This window comes from Mustela erminea, chromosome 5 (assembly GCF_009829155.1).
Source record: "Mustela erminea isolate mMusErm1 chromosome 5, mMusErm1.Pri, whole genome shotgun sequence".
Taxonomy (NCBI): Eukaryota; Metazoa; Chordata; class Mammalia; order Carnivora; family Mustelidae; genus Mustela; species Mustela erminea.
Genome location: NC_045618.1, coordinates 55879934 through 55896866, shown reverse-complemented (window position 1 = coordinate 55896866; position 16933 = coordinate 55879934). Strand labels below are relative to the sequence as shown.

General features: G+C 45.8%; 1 protein-coding gene and 1 long non-coding RNA gene across 2 annotated transcripts; both read left to right on the top strand.

Annotated features, from left to right (window-relative positions):
* Window positions 1-268: 268 nt before the first annotated feature.
* Window positions 269-3557, top strand: LOC116590855. The gene is made up of 3 exons (XR_004285761.1): window positions 269-552; window positions 1541-1761; window positions 3320-3557. It is a non-coding gene; the product is annotated as an uncharacterized LOC116590855 (long non-coding RNA).
* Window positions 3558-4388: 831 nt separating this feature from the next.
* On the top strand, window positions 4389-16727 carry GREM1 (gremlin 1, DAN family BMP antagonist). Its single transcript, XM_032343210.1, has 2 exons — window positions 4389-4632; window positions 12684-16727. The coding sequence occupies exons 1-2, from the start codon at window positions 4466-4468 to the stop codon at window positions 13237-13239; spliced, it is 723 nt and encodes a 240-aa protein (XP_032199101.1). The 5' UTR covers window positions 4389-4465; the 3' UTR covers window positions 13240-16727.
* Window positions 16728-16933: the final 206 nt, after the last annotated feature.

Below are 16933 nucleotides of genomic sequence, written 5' to 3'. Positions count from 1 at the left end.
GAGAACTCTTAACTTTGGGTCTAAGTGATTCTTATGACGCAATCAAAAGAGAGCCAGAGGGATTTGCTGTCCAGCCCGTGCCCCTCTCTAGGATATTTATGGCATTTGCTGGTCTCACCCAAAATAGAAGCTGCTGTGCCATTTACTGGAAGGGTATCTCTCCTTCCCTTCCCTTCCCACCGCTCCCGCCTCACTCCTGCCTTTCCGTTCTTGCCTTCTCTCTCCCTGTCTCCTTTCCTTTCCTTTCCTTCCTTCCCACATGCCTTCATCCTCTCCCTCCCTCTGTCATTGTCACTTCCTTCCTTTCCCCTCTGTATGTACTCATTTAGTAACTTTATCAACTGCCTATTACGTACCATCCAGTGCAATAAGCACTGTGAGCGTAAAGATACCTAAGGCATGACCCATGCTGAAATGACATTCCCATTGTCTTTGTTTCAGCTTCCAACTGCTCTAGAGTATCCAAGCAGTCACTCCTGTTTATTAAGCGTCTGTTATGTGTCTGGCATTTTCACGTAGCTCACTGTACTTAATTCCGTCATCTACCCAGAGGTAGGCATTATTACCATTCCTATAAAACAGATGATTGAGTTTAGGCTCAGGGGGCTTAAATATCTAACCCAGGGGCACTCATTTCCTACGAGGAGGAGTCAGAAATTTATTCTGATTTTGTTTTGCCTTTAAATTCAGTGCTTTTTTCTGCTGGGCCTATATAAGGACTGTGAAGGACCATATCCAGACTTTTTGCCTTCTTTATACTGCACCGCACGTGGTAGTGTACACAATAAACACTTGTATGGAATTAGGTCCCAACAGTGTTAAAATGGTCCGCATGATTTATTTGTTCATGTGCATGTATTTGGCGGCATTGTTCGGATTTTTCACATGTACGTGCATTGTTCATATACCGGACACTGGTCAACGTTTTGCTGCTTATGCACAGAGAGCAAGAGTCATGGCCAGGAATTGACTCTGAGCTGAGACAGTTACAAATGATTCTGCAGTGAAAGCGCTCACACAATTCTAGGCCTCCTACATGTGCTCAAGTTCTTGTAAGGTGCTTACCTAGAAGTAGAATGGCTGAGTGGTATACTAGCAGCATGGTGAACTTTATCACATTTCAACAAATTACTCTCTGCAATGGTCCTACCAATACACTCTCACTGCCATTGCATTAAGTGCCTACTTCTGCATATTCTCTTTTAACACTGGATAGTGGCAGACTTGTCTTTGTCAGTCTGTGAGCTCGGCAAGGGCATCTTCTTTCTTCAGTTTGCATTTTCCCTATTTACTAGTATAATCTAGTGCCTTTTCATATTTATTGGTCATTCGGGTTTCTACCTTTGTGAAGTGCCCAGTCATGTGCTTTGCCAACTCCTATTGGGTGACTTGAGGAGTTTTTTTTCTTACTAGTGTATAAGTGAAATTCATTCTAGATAGGAATCATTTAGCTGTTATTTGACTGTTGCAAATATCTTTTTCTTTAACCATTGTCAGGTTCATCACCATGTTTTTTTGTTTTGTTTTTTTTTTCCTTTAGAAAGAGCACCAAGGTCAGTTCCAGATGGATGAATGGCTTTTTTTCTTCTTTAATCCAATGCAAGATGCCATATGTCATTTCCACAATTGGGTGAACAGCTTTTGCGGTTTTGAGCAAAGACTTCCCTATGAAGGACTTCAAGGTTCTTCCCCAACTCTGAAAGAGAAACCCCGTCTTAACATGTTGGGAATTAGATGAAGACAAACACACGCCACAGATAGGTGAGTAGAACAAGAGAAATAGATTCCCCTTTAATAAAAACAGTAGCTGAGCATGACTTATACTTCTCAAAGCCTCAAAGTAATTTGCAAGTTGTTTCTGTAAGTGACATTTATCACTTAGTGATCACTGTTTAGACATCCTAGATTTAAAATTTTAACTTTGACTACATGGAATCCTTCTACTTCTTCCCCCTCCTACTAAGAGCAGGTTTCAATTATGTAATTATGGTTAAAGAGGCCTGAAGAGGTTTTACTCTTATGCCTTCACCCTGATTGGATAATGGTTTGCAATGACGGGTTGAGAGCTGTGGAAACACAAATATGAGGCCAAAAGCTTGGATATCTATATAAACATTTACAAATACTCTCAACTATAAACTCTGTGAGGTGAGGGTCCCTGTTTACCATATTCATGATGGTTGTAGTTGGGCTCAGTCGCTAATCCTAGTTAGTGGGCGTGGGCTGAACATTCCTAGTTCACAACTATTTGTTGAATCCTAAGTCTGTCTTGGGCATTGTATTCTATGAACTTGGTGTAACCTGAATGACTACTACAGACAAAGTCTCCGCCATCATGAAGCCTCCATTGTAGTGACAGGGAGAGATGAGTGAAACTAAAGAGACTGGGCTTGGTGAAATGGGCTAGAGCTGTGAGTGGTGGGGTGAGGACAGGAGTGTTTGTATCGTAGACACTGTGGGGTCATTGTGATCTCACATTAACTAGAAGGAGATACAAACAGTCAAAGAGTCACAGATTGAAATATATCAAACTACAGTCTCAGTGTTCCAAAACAATTACTTCCAATTCGGAAGGAAAACCCTTGTCAATGTGTTTTTATTTGGGGCAGTTTTTATGAGTTTTGGGGTGGGGGAGGTGACCAAAACATTGATTTTGAATTAGGAGTTAATGGCATTTGTAAAATATGCCCCTTTCTCTTCTGAGTTGACTCCCAAAGAGAAGAGTTGGCTTCTACAGATTGGTGGTGGGCTTTGGCTGGACTGTTACTTGTCTAAACATTTTGTATATTTCTGACCTCCCCTAATCTCCTCTAGCCCACTCCACCAGCCTCAACCTTTAAGCCCTGTTGAATGTTCATCTTCTGCAAGCAACTACAAACTGCATGGGATGATTTAACAAAAAATTATTGGAAACTAAATTTCAAGTGGAGCACTGAATTTATGGGTAGAAACTGCAGACTGCACAAACAAAACATCCCCCTGATGAAGATTCTCTAGACAGACACTGTTTTATTGCAGACTTCCTTCTTGTTTCATTTATTTTGAAAAATTGATTTCAAGTTCTTCAGAGTATCTAGTAGGTGTTCAGTGTTTCTGGCAGCTTCCTTACAATGACTGCCTAAAGAGAAAAAAATCATGCTGTTCTGGGGTTTTGTTTTGTTTTCTTAGCCAAGTGCTTAAATCGGGACTGTTTCCCAAGTACCTTTTGTTGGGTTTCATTGTTTTGTTTATTTTGCTTTAGTGAGCACAGGCACCTTCACATTTCCTTCTATAACGCCCCCCCCCCCCAGCTTTTTTTTTTTCTTTTTCTTTTCCGAAGCCATCATCTGACCTGGCTGGTGGAGCCGGTCTGCAGACCTCGCAGCCGGGTTGATTTTTGCACGGGCTATAACTTCGACACACAGAATTTACGGCTTCTTTGAGGAACCAATTTTCAAGCTAAGAGAACAAATGAAAGTGTTCGCTCATCTTTCGAAAAATATTTATGCACTGAATGTGTTCGCTGCTCTCCATCGGGTTCTCAGTAATAAATACAGAATGTGACGCCTCCTTTTCACAAACGGGTTTTGTTTTGTTTGTTTGTTTGTTTGTTTGTCTTATATTCCTGGGAAGTACCTTCCTCGCCTGACGTTTTATCCTCCTCATTTGTTCAACTTGAACATGCTACAGAAAGCCTCTTCTCGCATAGCTGTTGTTCTCTCCCGTTTAAAGATGGCTTAGAAATGGAAACCTTGATTTGCGAGGGTCCTTTAAGGTTTACTCTCCCCCCCTGTTATTCCCTTCTGTACACTCCGGGGCCGAGGCCGTCAGCATCTGAGCTGAAAGAAACCGCGGCGGGCGAGGAGAGGAGGGTGTCATGTTGGAGACAGGCTCCTGCTGGCGGCCGGCGAGCCCGCCAGGGTTAACGGGGGCGCGGGGGTCAGCGCCCTCGAAGTTGGGGGCCTCCGGCGAGCCCGCGGCGACCGTTCAACCAGAGCATCCTGCAGGCCCGCTCCCGCCACGGGGCCAGAACCGCCTCGTCTGTTGAGATCCCACGGAGATCTTGCTCGTTCCAGGGCAGCTTCTGCGACCGAGCGCGTTGCGGGGCCAACGCAGGCGGAGCGGGGCCGGCGAGAGGAAAAGCCCAGGCCTGGGGCGGACGAGGAATGAGGGGCCTGGAGCCGGGGGGATTTCCTCCCGCGCTTCCCCCTCCAACGGGAGCGGAAAATGTGATTTGCTGTGCATTCCAGGCGCGGTTCCCTGGGGTGACCTCTCCCAGCCGGCCTGGGCGGGGGGAGCAGACAAAGAGGCGAGGCAGGCGGAGAGGGGACCCCGCGGGGAGGCAGGAGGGGTGCGGGGGGGCGGGGGCAGTACCGGGAAAGGGGGCGGATAGCGGGTCCCGCGGCGGCGGCGGCGCCTGGCCAATGGAGAGGCGCGGCCCCGGGCGTCCGGCTCGGCTGCCGGCATTTAAACCGGAGACGGCGCGATGCCCCGCACTCGGTGCGCCCTCCGCGGACCGGGCGACCCAGTGTGCAGCGAGAGCCGTACTCTCTATCTGGCTGACCCCACGCCAAGCCGGGGCGGCTCGGGCCGCGGTCGCACACCGCGCCCCGCGTCGAGAGCGCAGGCCCCGGAGACCCGCAGCACTGACAGGTGAGTGCAGAGGCTCCCGTCCCAGTGAGTGAGAGAATGAGAGCGAGAGAAAGAGAGCGCAAGGGTCCCGTCAAAAGACTCCCGCGTCCCGCTTGGTGCAGACGCGCGGTAGCCCTCCAGACACGCAGACGGAGGCCGCGGTTCCCCAGGGCGAATTATGCAAAAAACTCCAGAATTATGCAGAAAACTTCTGCCCGCCACCGTCTTGGCTGCCGTAACCTCACCTTGCGCTGTCCGCGTGGAAAGCCTGGCAAGGAGGCTGTCAGGAGCGAGAGCTATTGCCCCGCATCCCACTTCCACCTCCCGGGGCCCAGCTAACGCGCTCCTGGTGCGTGTGGCAGTCGCTCCTGCCAACCCGGCCGGCACCTCAGAGGCGCGGAACCCTAGTGGGCGCCCCTCGAGCGCGGAGGGGTGGCGAGCGGGAGCGGTGGGCAGCAGCCGGGCCCTGCGGCTCGACCCCGGACCGCGGGGCCAGCGCACGGAGAGGGGCCAAGTGTCCGAAGCCCGGCGCTTCCGCTCGGGACCTCTGGGGGCTCCGGTGGGAGTCCCAGGTGTGATCCCGCGGTGGGCTGGAGGAACCGGAGACTCAGCGGAGGGTCCACTGGCCCATCGTCAAGGTGAGATGGAGACTCGGGCGAGAACAGAGCCGCGGAGTTCGGCCGCGGTGGAAACCGGAGCGTCGGGTAACGGGTCTGCTGAAGGGCTGTGCGCGGTCGGGGACCCAGAGTCCAGCGAGCCTGCAATGCTCACACCACAAACACCGCACAATCCACCGGCCGGCTGGGCCCGCGTGGGCGCTGGGTGCTCTCTTTCAGGCTTCTCCCCGCACCACTCGCGCCTCGCTTGAAGCGCGGACGTCCGGGGGCCAGGTAGCGCCAAGCCGCCCCGTCCCATTTCCCCTGTACTCCTTAGTTTGTGTCCTTGGGGCCCCCGCCTTCCTCGCTGAGTCTCGCTAGCGACGGAAGATGCGGGACTGGCGGCTTAGACGCCCCAGTCATCGTCTCTTCTCCCTCTCCGTCTCGGTGACCCCGTCGCCAGTCCTGGGGTCGCAGGGGGAGTTGGGGCTGTCACCTTGCGGGCCGGAGCGATTTGTAGACTTCAGGCTTGGGAAGAACGGACTCGCCACCGCTCTGGTTTGGCATTGCCTTCGGATCCCAGGTCCGCCTTGGCGGCGCCCCAGCCGGGTGTTTGCCCGCAGCGGGCTCTGGCGACAGTCCCCGGGCGAGGCGGGGGCAGACAGGAGGTGACGGGGCTTCTGCCCTGAAGCCCTTGCTGCGCGCCCGGAGCTGGCCTGAACGGTTCCCCGGGTTGAATCCTGCTGCCGCCTTCTCCTCCTCTGCCTACTTTGAACCCCAGCAATTTTTTTTTACACAGAAATACAGCCCCGACGTTAGGGGTTAAAATCTCTCCTTAAATGATACGAGGGCAGAGAGGCGACCACTGGTAGGTAATTGGATCTCCCGCTGGAAAAAGTAGATCTGAGCGATGTGCGCGTCTGTTTATGTTCCCTTTCGAGATGGTGCCAGGACACGAGTTGATTAAAACAATCTATTGTGTTAAGTGGGTCACGGGGATTTAAGCTGTCCCAGGGACCCCAGAGTGGGGGCTTCCTTTTGGCTGTACACACAACTTAAATAAATAGCAGAGAAGAGGTTAAGATAACCCCAGTCCCCCGTTAGGAGTCTTCTTTCACCCCAGGGCTTTCCAGCCCCTACCCCCTCTTTTTTTTTTTTTTTTTTTTTTTTCCTTTTCGATCCTTTTCCTTTCCTTTCCTGTTCTTTCCTTTCCTTTCTTTTCTTTTGGAAGGGGGTGCTGGGGGACTTGAAGAGATGGGCATTTCAAAGCAGCAAGTCTACAACAGTAGGTGATTTTATTGCTATCACTGGGTAAACTACACTCTGCAATTGTAGTACTAACTAATTATTAAAGGGTTCTTTAGAACTGTAGTTGGTGTGTGTGTGTGTGTGTGTGTGTGTGTGTGTGCACGCGCTTAACCCTCAGGTCACTGTAGGAATTGAAGTCTTTTGGAAACTTTGTAATTTTACAGGTTTTCTATTTTCTTAAAAGTGCATTTTGAGTGAAATGTTTTGGTAACCCATGATCTATAGGAAATCCTATTTGGCTGACACAGCCTTTATGGAAATGATTGCACAGAGGAGAGTAGAAACCTACTGAGTCCTCACATCTTTGAACCAGAGCTGCCTGCCTTGTCTTCTAAACTGAAGCCCTCTGTCTTGCCCTTAATGTTCAAGTATCACAAGTGAAATAAGGCCAAGAAGTTTTATGCCACAGACCCCTTTCCGAAGAAATGCTTGTCAACAACGAAGCTTGGAGCATGTCCTAGAATAGAGAGTTAAGGACTGAAGGGAAAACCTAACCCTTTTATGTAACGAAAAGTGGTGGTGAGGGGCGGTGAGGGGAGGTAACTGTAGCATCCAACTGAAAGGCACAGATCACAAGTGTTACCAACCCATGCCTTACATCTGCAAGGAATTTTCTTTAGTTTTAACATATGCTCTTAGAAATGCAAAGCACAACAATAATTCCTGGGACAACAGAAGTTTTTTTTTTTTTTTCACATGTGAACATGAAGATACAAACTAGATAATTACTTGACTTACAATATTCTTCAAACTGTATTGTATTAAAAACAAGTTCACGTGTCCCTTGTTAAGAACTGTGCCGGGTGTCCACAGAACAGTGATTAAAGACACGTTTGGGGGCTCAGTAGAATGGGTCTCCAGCCCTTACTCTCCAACTGAGGAGCTGTCTGACTTTGGGCAGATTCCTAACTTTTCTGACTCTGGATTCCCTGCTTGATAAAGGGAAGACAATATTATCTACCTCATGTTCTCTTGATAAAATACAGTCTGATTTATGCACAATGCTTAGCATACATGCTCAGGGTTCAAAAATAGAGATAATTCTTATTATCAGCGGTGGTATTGGAAGAAGCAGTAACATGATATGGCACCAGATATATTACAAGTAATTTCTGAAATGAAATCCTGAATTCCCTGCATATAAATACTACCACCCGTCTTGCATCCCAAAATAGAACCTACTGATTAACTCTCAATAGTGCTGCTCAGTGAATATTTATTACTTTCTAACTTGTTTTCTGTTGACCTCAAAAATTGCATACAATCATTCATTTCAGCAAAAAATCTTCCAGTGGGCATAGAGCTGTTGAGATACTTAACTACCTGGAGGTTTCCTTTCTGTCCTGTGTGATATGGGTGGCCAACCTGATTTAGCTTGAATGGTCTTCTAAATAGGGAGGTTGTAGTTAGGGTCTTGCGACTCATACAGGATGAGACTTTATCTTCTACTAGTTTGCCAGCAAGTAATTCTTCTATCTTCTTTTTTTGATTTGTCTGGGGGAAAAAAAAATGACCCAGTGTAGTCTTACGAAATTCTCTACTTAACTTCTAAAAGCTATCTTTTTAAAAATTCAAGATCAAGTTAAAAATAACCTTTCCCTTCTCAAAGATTTAGTTCTGAGAAAAAGGAAGAGATTATTCTAAAATCTGGCCTGCATTTAGAGCATTTGCTGTCACTTTAATTATTTTCTTCTACTGAGAGAATAATTTGATGTCATGCCTGTTGAACGTCTTTCTAAAACTTAATTCATCAGGAGTGGATCAGATGTTCAGGCATAGACATCTGGCTTGCTGACCCATTGTCAATTCCCTGTAATTCCCACTCAGCACTCCATTTAACTGATTATAAGCAGGTCGATTAGCTAAAATGAGAAATACGGTAAGAAGGGTGCCCCAAGGAGCTGGCCTAATCTTTCCGAAAGACATTGAGAATACTGGATACAGGTCACACACAGCATTTTTATTTCTGATTCCTTAGAGTTAGATGATTGTGTTCTTAGAGCCTTATGAAGATTGGACTAAATCACCATGACCTACACCGGACAGAAGTGGCTGATCTGGCTTATCCTGCGTGCGGATGTTTTCTCTTGATCACTAAGGGAAACCTGAAGAAAAGCATCAGGTAGAGAAGAACTGCCTTGAGAGTATCTATGTGCTCTGGGACAAGTGGATTGGAGGCGAGGACCAGTAGTAAAGGGAAAAAACGGTAAGGGTAGGTAGGTTTGCTGATGGAGAGCAACTGCCGAAAAAACTTGCTACGAAAAATCACATTACGTGGAGAAAACAGAAATGCATTAAGGAGAAGTTGAGGCAGGGTTTGAAAAGAAGAACGTTGTCTGCAACAAGTATAAAGGGAGGTCTTTGTGGGTGTCCTGATGCACTCTGGACCCACAAACTGCAGCTCGACTTCAATGATGTCAGTGGGTCATTTCATGGATGCAAATTACCAAAAATGTTTGCAGCTCATGGTTGGGCATGAGGGATAATTCATAGGAACCTGAGGTTTGATTAGGATTTAGACTGATTTTTGATAATGGGGTTTTCTTCGAGGTGTTGATATGGAAAAGAACTGTCTTTGAGAAATTTACATCTTCATGATTTCCTGCATGCTTGTGATATTTACAAAGTGCGGATTATTTGGTGGCAATACAACTGGGATTTTAAGAGCAAAACAGTCCCTTTTTCTTCACTGAGTAATCATGACCAGTCTGTGGTGTGTGGGGGGGGAGGTTGGGTGATTGACCACAATGACTTGACAGAGCCCTGGTTCTAGCACTACTAGAATTCTCAAGCTTCTAACTCTTACTCATGAGGAATGTGCAGAGTCCTTCAGAGAACCACTGTTCTTTAAGCTGAGGTCTGTGTTGATTGAGATTCCTGAAGTTGGTTTTTACTTTTCTCCAAATAGCTAATTTTAAGTTTTAAAGAGTCAAAAGCCTCACAGTAAGCACTAAAGATCTTAAAAAGTTGCCTTTTTTAAGACATGAAAAACCATTTTATAACATTTTCCACACCTAATAAATCTTATTTTGAGAAAAATTTACTTTTCTTTAAAACCCCCCCAAACAAGAAAACAGTCTGTCATTCTAGACCCCTTTGGCTTACGGGGTTCGAAAGCTCCCATAGGAACAGGAAGTCTGTCTAAATTAAAACTGAAAACCACTGTTGACTAATTGTGAATTTACTGCTTGCTTTATTGTTGGTTTCTGCCATAGGGAATACAGTGGCTTCAATTGGAAAATGAAACCCACAGCATTCTGCATGGGACCAGGTGAAAAGTAGTGTCTATCTGAAGTTTTCCTAGAAAAAGAAAGACAAATATTAAGATACTTCTAGGCTAGAAGGAGTTTGCTCTCCTACAAGTCAGAAATCAAAAATATTGTGTTAGGCTCAGCTGCTCATTGGCACACACGAAGCATCTTAAAATGAAAAGGGAGACTCTGTAAATCATCGTGGGCCATAACAAGCACTCATTTAACAAAAGAGCACCTACTCTGAGCCAGGCGCTGAGGATAAGGCAATGTCTAAGTCCTCATGACCTTCGGACTAGATATTTATTTAATGACAATGTGAAAATGCCAGGAAGGAAAAGTCGAGCATAAAAAGAGTCCTATGTTGGTCTGGAGAAAGGAAATTGCATTTTTTGGGCAGATGTTTGTGGGAGGGGATGGCTTTATGACGTGAACTGTCACATGCAATATATATTCCCAGTCAGTTTCAGATTGGTCTCTGTGATGTTGGGCTCTGAGGGTCTTGCTCTGGGAGGGCTGAATTGTCCTTGGGGCCATTTTCAGTAGGAATGAGGGAAGACTGTGGGTGTAAGCCTAGGGCTGTCTCCTGTGCTCCTCTTTGAAATGGGCAGACTGAATTTTAGTGTAGGTCCTGCTCCCCAATTAAACAAATAGAAGAAATTTGTTAAAGCTTCTCAAATTCACAATGTATTTGCTTAGGAGACTGAACTGTCATGGCTCAAATTATGCTGGTCTCTGGAGAAAATCAGCACTGTTTTATAACTGGATTTTTCTCATGAGTGATTTTTAAAGACAAAACAAGGAAATTAATTTTTTTTGTTGTTGAGGCAAAAAAGGCTCTGTTTAAAGAACAGGGATGTTGTAACATAAACTGACAAAAGCCAGGGAGTCTACAGTCGAAAGAACAGGAGCTAAATGTCACATTATCAGTTCCAAACTTGAACTTGCCCCAGAGTATTAGGTTAATGTTAGAAAAATGGTGCCATTTAAGGATATTTTAAATTTAATATTAAGTTATCTTAATTCGACATTAACCTTAGGGTTGCATGGTCTTTACTTACAGGGACTGTTACTTAGAGAATGTAGATTCCGCAAGGCCTTTGTCTTTGAAAGATGACTGCTTTAGCTAATCATACCAACTCGTACAGCTCTTTGGGGGGATGTGATAAGGTTACTATTAAATTGCACTTATTATTATATGTAATGCTGGTCTATAAAAGAGAACAGAGAAATGGGTACTCACAGATCTGCCCTTAGGTTCAGAATCATGGTGGGGCACGGGGGCTGGGGAATGGGGGAAGCCTCAAGATGCAGGTCAGATTTGGTTAGATGGCCCGAGAAGAGAGCTGTGAATTTGCAATTGCGCTCTTTGGAAAGAAAATCCTTCCACATTTTAATAACTCTTTTCTGTGCCCCAAGGTTGCCAGAGCTACAGGCCTTGCTACTCAAAGCTTGTTAGAAAAGCAGACTGACTGAATTAGAATCTGCATTTTAACAATACCCCCAGGCGATCCTCTGCTCCTGGAGGTTTGGGAGGCACTGTGTCAAGAGAATCATAATAGCGTGATGCTTGCCCTCTTAAAAAAATATGTTCTGGCTTCTCTTTCTCCTCTGTCCCCTCTACCTTCCCTTAACACTCTGCCTCCGTAGGAGCCCTCCTTTCTCTGATTTAGATTCCGTAGTCCATTTCTTCTCTGTCTCTCCATCCTTGCTTTCCTGTTTTATTAGTTTTCCCTCTGCCTTCCCCGCTTCTCTAATTTTTTTGCCATTGTTCACTGCCCTTTCTGACCCATGTCTAAGTCCAGGCCCATCCACAATAATTCACTATCATTAAATTATTCTACATGTCTATGGCATTTATTAATGCCATAATTAATTATTTCACATATACCTGTTTTCTTATGCCATTTTCTACCCCCTAGATGAAACACACACACACAGACACGCACATGTAAATGACATATTTCATCATTTAAAGATAGAAAACTGTCTATCATGATATCATGAATGATATAATCAATAGCTATGCCCATTTAAAAATGAGAACAGGTGAGAAGTCCAGGAGTCTTAGGAGTTAATGTGATCTTTCTGGAAAGGTAATTCATTCTGTCTGAGACCCTGCCATAGATCTGGTTAGTTCTCAAACTGCTTTTGTTTGAACCTCAAATTTGATCTGAACAACCTCTCTGGGGAGATGAGCTTACAAGAAGTCATTTCTCGAGAAGCAGAGTGATTTTCTCAAGGTCCGATGGTAAGTTGTCGCCCCAAGACCTGGACTGGAAACCCAGTCTTGACTTTGGATCCAGTGTTGTTCTTGCTAAGTGCTCTCCTTCCCTGCACAGCTTGCCTGGCTCTGCCTTGGTTCTCCTTGGAAGGTCTGCTATCAGCGAACATCCAAGCATCCAGCCAAACACACAAGGCACAATTCAAGGAGCACTCAGGCCAGCTGGGGGAGAAAAGGAGACTGGGGTCCTTTCCTGGCTGATGTAGCCTGGACAGTGAGGTTGATTTGCCTTGCTGTAAAACTAAACAGAAAATTGGGTTTCCCCAGAGAGGTACAAAGGTAATTCGGCCCAATACAAGAATGAATTAAGTGACCACAAGGTAACTCCGAAGTGATTGGTATCCGCAGCAGGGAAGGAACTGCGGTGGGAGGACATGCCATGAAGTGGTAGGGCCTGGCTGAGCGGCCATCTTGCCTTATTCACCGGTGACCCGGGGCAAGCTACGCAGTGGCTTGTCTGCTAGATGGGGGATGAGAATGATAATACCAGATTCATAGAGATCTTGTGAGAAGGAAATGAAATGTCTTACATAGAGGGCCTAAGAAGTGCCTGATAAAACATTAGCTGCTGTTAATTTTCAAATTGACTTGTCTGTCTCCTGTGTCTCCCCTCTCTGTGCTTCCCCCTGTTAGCATGAGCCGCACGGCCTACACTGTGGGAGCCCTGCTTCTCCTCTTGGGGACCCTGCTGCCCACCGCCGAAGGGAAGAAGAAGGGGTCCCAAGGGGCCATCCCTCCACCAGACAAGGCCCAGCACAATGACTCCGAGCAGACTCAGTCTCCCCAGCAACCGGGCTCCAGGAATCGGGGGCGTGGCCAAGGCCGTGGCACTGCCATGCCCGGGGAGGAGGTGCTGGAGTCCAGCCAGGAGGCCCTGCACGTGACCGAGCGCAAATACCTGAAGCGAGACTGGTGCAAAACCCAGCCGCTGAAGCAGACCATCCACGAGGAGGGCTGCAACAGCCGTACCATCATCAACCGCTTCTGCTACGGCCAGTGCAACTCCTTCTACATCCCCAGGCACATCCGGAAGGAGGAAGGCTCCTTCCAGTCCTGCTCCTTCTGCAAGCCCAAGAAGTTCACCACCATGATGGTCACGCTCAACTGCCCCGAACTGCAGCCGCCCACCAAGAAGAAGAGGGTCACGCGAGTCAAACAGTGTCGATGCATATCCATCGATTTGGATTAAGGTGGGCACACCCAGCCTGTCTTAGGGATGCAGCCTCAGGCGGACCCAGAGCCAGACCTAAAATGACCTGATTCTTACTTGGCTTCAACTTACAAGCAAGAAGAACCACCAGCTGCCTTCTGACCGGAGCCTGCTAGTGCGTAGTTTGTGTGCATGAGTGTGCGTGGGTGTCTGGGGGGGCGTGGCAGACGCCAGAGGAGGACGCTTCCTATTATGCAAACGTGTCCGCTTCCAGGGGGCTGGCACTGAAAGCCCGCACCTGGGGGAGGCAGGTGAAAAGGGGCGGGGCTGCGGTCAGCCTCTGCCCTGGTGTTCCACGTGCCCTCCCCGGACCAGATTCTCCTTTCTGAATGAATGTTAATGCAAAAGGCTACTCTGAGGGCAAGAGACCTGTTTTAGTGCTGCTTTATACTTAGAAAAGGTATTTCCACCTGCGCCTGCTTCTTCCTGTCCTCCTCCCCCTTCCACAGTCCATCCGTTCTTAGGATCTCAGTGACTATTTCAGTCTAAATCCTTCTCTGCCCGGGACTCTTAATTAGCTCATTCCACCATAGACGTGACTGTTTCTCATTTTGGGAAGGGTCTTCCGACTCCAGGAGGCTGGTGTGCGCGCAAAAGACAAGAGGGACACAAGAGGGAGAGGTGGGTGTGACGGACAGGTGGGGGGACCAGTTTGGAAGCAACACGAGTTCCCGCGGGAGACCTGCAGAGTCTTGAAAGGCCAACCCCGAAACAGTGCAACCCATGCTTCAGTGAGTTTTCCCCTGGTATTTAACAGAAACCAAGTGAACAGAGGAGAAACGAAATTGCCAAAAAATCACTAACTTTGGCTGTCACTGTGATATGCTGACATTGGCTGTAACGCAACACCACACTTAAAACATAAATATTGGCCACTCTTATTTTCAGAACCGGGTGAGTGAGCGAAACCAAGAGGACCCCCACCCCAGACTCCGCCCCTCAGGCAGAAAATAGACATAGTTCAGAAACCCCTATGCAGCGATAGGAAGAAAACGAACATCTCGTAAGCAGAAGGTCCCCGTAACTTTCCTTTTGCTTGGTTGTAACCACCTCTTTCCCAGCTTATTATTTCTGTGTAATGCCTGTGAGAGCCACAGCCCTGTTTTAGAAAGATTCTCCCTTTGCTCAGTGTCCTTGTCAGTGAACCGGGCTAAGAGGGGAGAGTTGAGGGTCTTCTCCTTTTGAGCTAGAAGTATATTATTTTTGTTTCAGTCATTGGTAGGAAATTGAGCAGGGGACCAGAAGAGAATAAAGAAATAAAGGAGACTGCCTCTGGCTAAGGAGTAGTTTAATAGGGGGAGAAAGTGTAAAGGATGTGTCCTCCCCATCTTTCCTTGCCTTCTCAGGGTCTAATGAGAAATCCCAGTTGAGAATCAGAGCATTTGGGGGTAAAAAATCGGAGCATTTGGGTGCATTAGCTGTCTCTCTACTAGAATTGGGATTCGGGCAACATTGTAACCATCCAGAACCTACTGGTAGACCCCTCCACTGATTAAACTCTGGCTTCTCCCCATCCCTTCTTAGGATTTATCTGATGGCCAAAGTGTGGGGCAGGTGGACCTTACTGCGGTTTGCATTTGGCTCTTTAAGCCTGAGGTTTTCTGTGTAAATCTGTCCCCACCCCCCAGAACTCCTTTTTTGCCTTATACCTTCTCATCCTTGCTAGCCAAGTCACGTGTGATAGGGGAAACAAGCACCATTGACTTAGCATTTTAGTTGCCCATCTAAGGTGCCAGCATTGCACTAAAGAGCCTGCTTTTATTTTATTTTATTTTTTTGGTGTGGCGCTCTTCCATGTAACAGCTAAGCCAGAACCATACTTTGAGGCAGAAGTTATCTTGAACACCCAAAATATCGGGTCGAGTTTTGAAACTTCCGATCTCACTACTGATGCTTCCACACGAGGCAAATTTGCCCGAACACACGGTCCGCGTATTTCGTATACACTGTATGGCCCTGCCCTAAATCTCCCCCTCATCCACATCCTCCAACAAAAAAAGCACAGAGTGGATTTAATTAAGCACACAAATACTAAGCCAGAATTTTGAGCGTGGGGGAGAGGAAAAGACGGGGGAAGGAGCTGAACATGTAAAACCACACTAGAAAGGAAAATGACATTCAGAACCAGCAGACATTGAACTTCTCTTGTTGTCTTAACTCTGCCACAAGCATGCGATTTTGTTAAAAAGAGATGACTTAAGTTGGCAGCAGTAATCTTCTTTTAGTAGCTTGTACCACAGTCTTGCATGTAAGTCGGATTTGGCTTAAGTAAAGAGAACTTCCTCAAAATTAACTTCACTGGGATAATCAGCAGCATAACTACCCTGAAAAAAAAAAAAATGCAACCCCCCCAACAGCGCTAGCCAAAGAGGGAAATGTCTGCTTTTCTTACTGTGCCTATATTAAGACTAGCAAAGTATGGTGTGTCTTCCAACATTTATTGACAGTGCCATATCTATTACATATTGTATTGGAGTCACTGATGAAAAAGTATGTTTTTTTCATTACTATAGTAGAGTTTTTTATGGCAAGATACTTGTGATCTCAATCTTTCCTATTAAAATAATGCCAAACACCAAATATGAATTTTATGATGTACACTTTGTGCTTGGCATTAAAAGAGAAAAACACACATCCTGTGAGTCTGTAAGTTGTTTTTTTGTTATTGTAGTTCTTCAAAGTTAAAAATGTAAGTGAAAAATCTGGAGGAAACGATAATTTCCACTGTGTGGAATGTGAATAGTTAAACAAAAAGTTATGGTTATTTAATGTAATTATTAATTCAAATCCTTGGTCACTGTGATTTTGAGCATTCGTTTTTTCTCTTTTTATCTGACTTCCTCTGAGTTGAGCAAAGAAGAAAGTGGCACATTGTATGTTGTTGGAGGCTTTAATCAGGTCAGAGGGAAACAATAAAATCTTGACACATATGAACATGTGTTGCAAGAGTCAGGACCTGAACTTTTGCTTTTTTTTTTTATTGAATGTTCCTTAAAGGTTAACATTTCTGAAGCAATAAGAAGAGAGAATTTAAATGTAATTTTGGATGACATCTGACATGTGTATACAAATAGCACATAATAATGAATAGTTCACAAGTCCTTTGAAGGAGAAAATCTTAAATGAAAAGTGTATGTACAGAACATGTCTAAATGACCAGCTAATGCTTAAGAGTGGAAGGAGTTCTATTGACTTGTCATTCTCAAGATATTTAATATCAATTACATTATGTATTATGTGTGCTTTAATCATGGAAAACCAACAGAGGATTATATAGATTATGATTGAGTTACTTTGTTAATGTATGAGGATGAGAGATGATTTAATAGTCTCATAAAGTTAATTTGGTTTAAAGCAAAGTTCTATGAATCTGTAACTAGAATTTGATTTTAATCCCAATTATGTTCTATATCACCGTTCCCAAAGAGCAAACCAATAAATTGAAACTCTTTGTGTGTGTATGTGTACATGTGTGTGTTGAACTGGTTGTGTTCACAGAACAGGGATTCATTTATCATGGGAAGGAAGGTAGGAAAGAGATAAATAGATATCTTGTATCTCAAAAGGAACTTATTTCTTCCAACTAGGACTTTAAGGTTTTAGGAGTATACCTTAGGGCATGGCAGTTGGTGGTGGTGGGGAAGGCGGGGTAGGGGTTGGAGGGGGTAGAAGT

What these genes read in the sequence shown, in the direction of transcription:
- GREM1 (XM_032343210.1), top strand. Translation starts at nt 4,466, where the DNA reads ATGCCCCGCACTCGGTGCGCCCTCCGCGGACCGGGCGACCCAGTGTGC. An exon ending in GAGACCCGCAGCACTGACAG is followed by an intron (nt 4,633 to 12,683) that starts GTGAGTGCAGAG and finishes TCCCCCTGTTAG; the next exon opens with CATGAGCCGCACGGCCTACA.